The sequence below is a fragment of the Xiphias gladius genome, chromosome 20, assembly GCF_016859285.1.
Source record: "Xiphias gladius isolate SHS-SW01 ecotype Sanya breed wild chromosome 20, ASM1685928v1, whole genome shotgun sequence".
Taxonomy (NCBI): domain Eukaryota; kingdom Metazoa; phylum Chordata; class Actinopteri; order Istiophoriformes; family Xiphiidae; genus Xiphias; species Xiphias gladius.
The window spans coordinates 24,219,256-24,225,442 of record NC_053419.1 but is presented as its reverse complement, the minus strand read 5'-3'; the positions used below and the strand labels follow the sequence as shown (position 1 = coordinate 24,225,442).

At 45.4% G+C, this 6,187-nt stretch overlaps 1 protein-coding gene across 1 annotated transcript; it reads left to right on the top strand.

Annotated features, from left to right (window-relative positions):
- The first annotated feature begins 1,900 nt into the window (after positions 1 to 1,900).
- LOC120806013 (EKC/KEOPS complex subunit LAGE3) lies at positions 1,901 to 3,586 on the top strand. Its single transcript, XM_040156633.1, has 3 exons — positions 1,901 to 2,009; positions 3,042 to 3,170; positions 3,266 to 3,586. Exons 1-3 carry the CDS (start codon positions 1,960 to 1,962, stop codon positions 3,378 to 3,380), a joined length of 294 nt encoding a protein of 97 aa, XP_040012567.1. The 5' UTR covers positions 1,901 to 1,959; the 3' UTR covers positions 3,381 to 3,586.
- The last annotated feature ends 2,601 nt before the right edge of the window (positions 3,587 to 6,187 follow it).

Genomic DNA, 6,187 nt, shown 5'->3' with positions numbered 1-6,187 from the left:
GTTCAAAACGTGCTGCGACGGCAAGTTCTGGTCCGGGAGCGTCGTGGTTCCTCGTTGTGGCTTTTATCTGAGTAAAAAAAAAAAAGAGAAAAAAAAACGTCCAGACGTGATGTTCAAACTGTTCGGACGCACAATCTGCGTTTGGATGAGAGGACTGAGGAGCTCGGGGGGGGGGGGGTTATTTGTCACAGGCAGGATGTGCAGTGGAACGAACGCCACGAGATCGTGCAACGTACAAAAAAAAAGAAACCGACGTGCAGAAATACAGAGCGCGGAGGGTTTCAAGTCTAACTTCCACGTACTGACCTGACACGAGGACAAAGCCCCGACGCTGACGCCTGTTTCCTGCGTGAGAGAAGAAATGAGGAGGAGGAGGAGGAGGAGGAGGAGGAGACGTCGTCGCGAGCAGGTCAAGATTATTATACGGTTCCAAACCCAAACTCGTCTGTTAACCTCGAATTCCTCGACGCCGAGTTCAGGCTCCCGAAGCTCCCCTCGCACTCAGCACAGCAGCCGGATTAAACTGGGGGGTCGCTCAGTGTGGACTAAACTGGGGGTCACTTATTGCGGACTAAACTGGGGGGTCATTCGGCGTGGACTAAACTGGGGGTCACTCGGTGCAGACTAAAGTGGGGGGGTCATTCATTGTGGACTACACTGGGGGTCACTCAGTTTGGACTAAACTGGGGGTCACTGGGGGGTCACTGGGTGTGGACTAAACTGGGGGGTCACTCAGTTTTGACTAAACGGTGGGGTCACACGGTTTGGAGTAAACTGGGGGGGTCACTCATTGAGGACTAAAGTGGGAGGTCACTCTGTGTGGACTAAAGTGGGGGGGTCATTCATTGTGGACTAAACTGGGGGGGTCACTCAGTGTGGACTAAACTGGGGGTCACTCGGTGTGGACTAAACTGGGGGGGTCACTCATTGTGGACTAAACTGGGGGTCACTGGGGGGTCACTGGGTGTGGACTAAACTGTGGACTAAACTGGGGTCGCCGTCCCAGACTGGCCTACAGCCCGTCCCAGCAGGGACTCGCCTTGCCCTTCTCCTCGCTCTCCGTCCCCTTCAGCCTCGCGGACGGACTCTCGTCCTCGTGGAGGTGGACAGTCTATGGCCGGACGTCCACCTGCGGACGCAGCGACTGCCGGGCGTCTGGACGTGTGTGCGGAGGCTCGTCCGGACGGATCAGGCCGGAAACGGATTCCTGCTCAGGGGGACTGAAGAGAGGGCGGAGAACGCGGCGCGTGTGAGGACGAAGTTCAGTTACCCAAGTCCTGTACTCAAGTACGGCTCTGAAGTACTGGTACTTTTCCCCACCCCCGAACTCCTACTGCACAACGTTTTCTGGGGTGAAATATTTCTGCTCGGCAACGCGCTTCGCTCAACCCCGACAGCCGCGGTCACCGGCCGTTTCTTTGCTTCTACCGGCCAAACGCAGAATCGGCGTTTGAAGCGGGACGCACCCGAGATCTCACGCGAGGTCACTGCGCACTAATAGAAATGATAAAACACGTGCACGTGGAAATAACTTGTTATAAGATTGTGTGAAAAGGACAAAATAATATCATCTGAGAGGAGCCTTTTCATCATAGTAGTACTTTTACTGTTGGTGCTTTAAGTACTTTAGTAATACTTCTGTACTTTTACTCAAGTAGAGTTTGAATGCAGGGCTTTTACCTGCAATGGAGAATTTCACATCGTGACACCGGTCATTTTAGTTGAGTAAAGGATCTGAATAACTTTTCCCGCCGCTGTATTTTTACACATTTCACGTTATTTTGGATTCTTAGGGGGGATTTTCTACCGTCAGTCGTCCCATGTTTGCTGCCGTCTTACAGTCGTGTTACCGCGGCCCGCCGCTGGGTGGCGGCGGCGCGTCGTCGCGTCCCCGTTCTACCGCGCAGGAAGAAAAAAAACCCTCACTTCCGCTCCGGTCTCGTCGACACACCGACCACGATGGCGGCGTCCGGCGGAGAACCGAAGCATGAAACAGACAAACTAGAGTTGTATCCTTTGATATCAGCCCCGGGCATTTACCTCTGAGTCTGGTTTATGTGACAAAGTTTTGCTGACATTTGCTGTTTTGACTTTAATTCCTGAAACGCGACCACTAACTTAAACCATTCAACTAGTAGCTTAAGTTACCTCAGGACTCTGGGCTACAACACTACACCTGTTTCTTTTAGCCTATATTTCTTTACGTGTGGGGAATTAAAGTATGCGGAATTATCCATTAGCAGCTCCTGTTCGCAGTGTAGCCACGGACGTACCGACAACTATCACTGGATTAATGTGATACTGAAGGAAACTTGAAAACCCGAGTATTCTCGGCCAAGTTCTGCAGTCATGAGAGAGTTTCTGGACATCTATTTACGACGCACATCGTGGATAATGATATCAGCTGAACGTGTGCACTCACCGAGCACTTTATTAGGAACAGCTGTACACCTGCTTATCCATGCCCTTGTCCAGTCAGCCAATCGTCTGGCAGCAGAGCATGAAGTCCTGCGGATCCAGGTGAGGGGCTTCAGGTAACGTTCACATCAGAGATCAGAATGGGGACAAAATGTGACCTCGGTGACTTTGACCCTGACGGGACCGTTGGTGCCAGACGGGCTGGTTTGAGGGTTTCTGGACCTGCTGATCTGGGATTTTCACACACAGCAGTCTCTAGAGTTTAGTTTGGGACTTGTTGTTAGATATTATATTCCCAAGACTCTTTGCCTAAAGCTGCTGATTGATTGATCATGATTTATTTTGATAATTGATTTTTTTTTTTTTTAAAGAAGAAATGCAAAAAGTCTCAATTTCAGCTTCTCAAATATAAACATTTTCTAGTCTAGTAAACTGAAAATGTTTGATCACGTTGAAGACGTCACCTTGGACTCTGGGAAATTTTTCACAATTTTCTGACATTTTAGAAAGTAAAGATTAATCAAGAAAATAGTTGAACTGATAATGAAAAGAATTGTTAGTTGCAGCCCTGCTCTTGTCCAAAAATCAGTGTCCTCCAGGAATCTTCCTTGACCCTCCGGCAGCACTCTGGACGTCCCCTTCCCGTCGTCCCGCGAGGCCGTCATCGCTCTGCAGTCTCTGTCCCCGGACCGAGAGCCGAGGAAGGGCGGCATCAGCAAACAGCTGACGGTCGCCGGCAGCACGCTGTCTGTGTAAGAGACACTGTACCTGCTTCTCACCGTCACCCGTCAGTCAGAGTGCTGATGTCTGTACCCATCTGATTAACTTCTGTCTGCCCCTGTTCCAGGAGGTGGAGCGCGGACGAGGCTCGAATCCTCCGAGTGTCTGTGAACTCGTTTCTGGATCATCTGTCGCTCGTCGTGGAAACCATGGAGATGTTTGGACCCCCTGTTTCCCAGTGAAGAATCACAAAAGACTCAGGACTATGATGCTTTGATCCCATCATCCTCCACTGGACTTTTCAATCCTTGGATACGACTCAGGTGCGGCACCTGGAACAGGTAGAAACTGAAGTTTTGTAAAGGAAGTTTGAACGACTGGCAGCTTGAAATGTGAGTTCAAGTTTGTTTCAAACAGTTAAATCCGATTTGTTTCCTTGTTTAACTGGAACTGGTGGTTTGACTGGGGTTGGCTTTTTATTCAAAGACCCCCTTCAGACATGTTTTAAAACATATAAAAGTACTTTTCTTTGAATAATAATTTGGGTCTGATTTAGTTTCTCCACAAAAAAGGTCGATTAGCTCGATCGAAATTCTCAAAATTACATTTACTCCTCTGTCCCTTTTAAAAATCCAGGATCTATAAAATTGTAAATATTGTTTATTTCAAAAGCTGGACACAAGGTGTCTCCTACTTGACTCAAAAGTCCATTTTCAGTGTTTGTGACCAGGACGTTTCAAGTCTCCACATCACACTGTGTAAGTTTCATGCTGGGCCCCGATTGGCTCCAAACTAGCTGTGATGTCATAAATCCGGCAGGAACGTCCAGGCATTGAACTGAGATCTCAGGTGAGCTCGGAGAAACTTTCCCCCTTCAGTGGAGCTCAGACATCACAGTGAAATAACAAGAAGCAAAACCCATTTTTAATTGGACGGGACTTTAAACTTCCTTTTTTTTTAAAAATAAAAGACAGCAGAGAGCTTCAGATACCGGACAGAATATAAAGATATGAACTGGACACGAGCTTCAACAAGCAGGCGATTAATCGACGAGTCGATGGACAGGAAATCAATTTTTCAAGCAAAAACTTACATGATATAATAATATTTTCTGGTTCCTGCTTCTCAAATTAGAGGATTTTTGGTTTATTTTTTCTGTTTTGCAAAATAAATGTTAAACGAAACAAGACATTTGAAGACGTCAATGTGGAAACTGTGATGGACATTTTCACTATTTTCTAACATTTTATAGGCTGAACAATTAATCGAAAAACGGTTCCCAGATTAATCAGTGTGACTTTTGCCCCGCTATTTATTACATGTTTAAGTACAATTATGAATGCCAAACAGTTTACAACACATTACAATGTAGTTTCAAGGTCTTTAAGTGTTTATTAATGTCTGTGTTGCCAACTCTAACTCCTCCTGTGCACGTTCATCAGTGGAGGCTACTGGATAATGAACGACAACATAGTAAAACACAGCTGGAATAATAGAAAATATGTCTTCACAGGGAAAGTTAGAACTGTTTACCTTAATAAACACTTAGAATTGTCTTTATATCTGTTTGTAATACATTACAAACAATGTGTTATATGCTTACAGCTTATAATTGATGAATATGGAGGTTAAAATAAAATATTACTGATTAATTGATAAAGAAAATAATAGGCAGTTCCTGAACTATGAAATTAGATGTTTGGTGGTGAAATGAATCTCAGTTTGTGTACTGCACAGCTGCACGGCAGTTTTCATTCATAATGATGTTCCAGAGGAATATTCACCTGTTCATCGCCCGAGGTTGACACACTGATTTGGAAACTTGGTGGAAACAATATCACAGTGTACATGTGATACGCTGACGCACCAGTAGAGGGCACTGCCCGATCAAGAATCCATCCACTGTTTGGTTTTGTTTTTTCGGGGCTTGATTTTGTTTCAGAGCAGCACTGAAATGTCCCTTTATCCCAGGAGAGAGAGAATAAAAACACCACATTCATTAGTTCAAACAGTCACATATTTATTTTAATGACCCGGTTACACGTTGATCCAGAAGCAGGAGCTTTATTCATCAGTCCCCTTCGTAGGCAGAGGGAGGTAGACACCTTTGTCTGACTGACGGAATAATAACAGGACGACGTGACAGCGAGAAGGAAATGAAGTTTCACAGAGAGTCTCGGGACTGGCAGAGTTATAATGAAACCTGGAACTTATCAGCAGCCGGTGTTGACTTGCTGCATATCTTTTACACCATAAAAGCATGAGGTTACTTTGAAATGGTAGCAGTAATCTGCTAAACGTAGAAATGCATAGAGTCATTTCTGTAGCGTGCTGAAGCACGAATCGTATTCCTTCCTTTGAACTACTTCATCTTAAATAGTAAATAAATATGGCAAACCCTACTTCCGTTAACTCCACGGACGCGTCGATAGGAAGATTTGTCTCATTTCGTCAATAAGAATAAGGAGCCTATAACTAGAGGCTTTATTCTGTACTGTGCTACTTGTTCTTGTGTCTGACATTGAGTCCCATAGTTAATAACTACAGTGTAGAGACTCATGTGAAGCAGAATCTAACCAAAAGTCAAAGATCTGTGTGTAGAGTTACATTCAAGTACGTTTCCTTTAGCTAGAAACAGGTTGCATGCTCTCTTTTATTGTTCATCGTACGATGAATTAACATCAGCTACATTTTTTTAGGAAAATGTCCTTCATTTCTGGAGACTTCTACGTGTTGGATGTGTAGCTGAGGATCATGTTTGTCAATGAATCGATCGACAAAAAAACAAAATTTCTCGGCAACTGTTTTGATGAAGGTTAAACGTTGAAGTCATTTTCAAGCAGAAACACCTCGGGTCCTGTTTCCCTACTTTTCTGTGACTGAGAACTGAACATTTTTTGGGGCTTTGGACTGTTGGTCGAGCAGAGCGACGAGCATCAGGACGCCAACCAACCAGGCACTATCGTCATGTGTTCTGTAAGACGTCCCGACATGTTCACCACCACAGATGTGTTTTTGGTCGAGGCACTCGTGATTCAATAGGTAACAT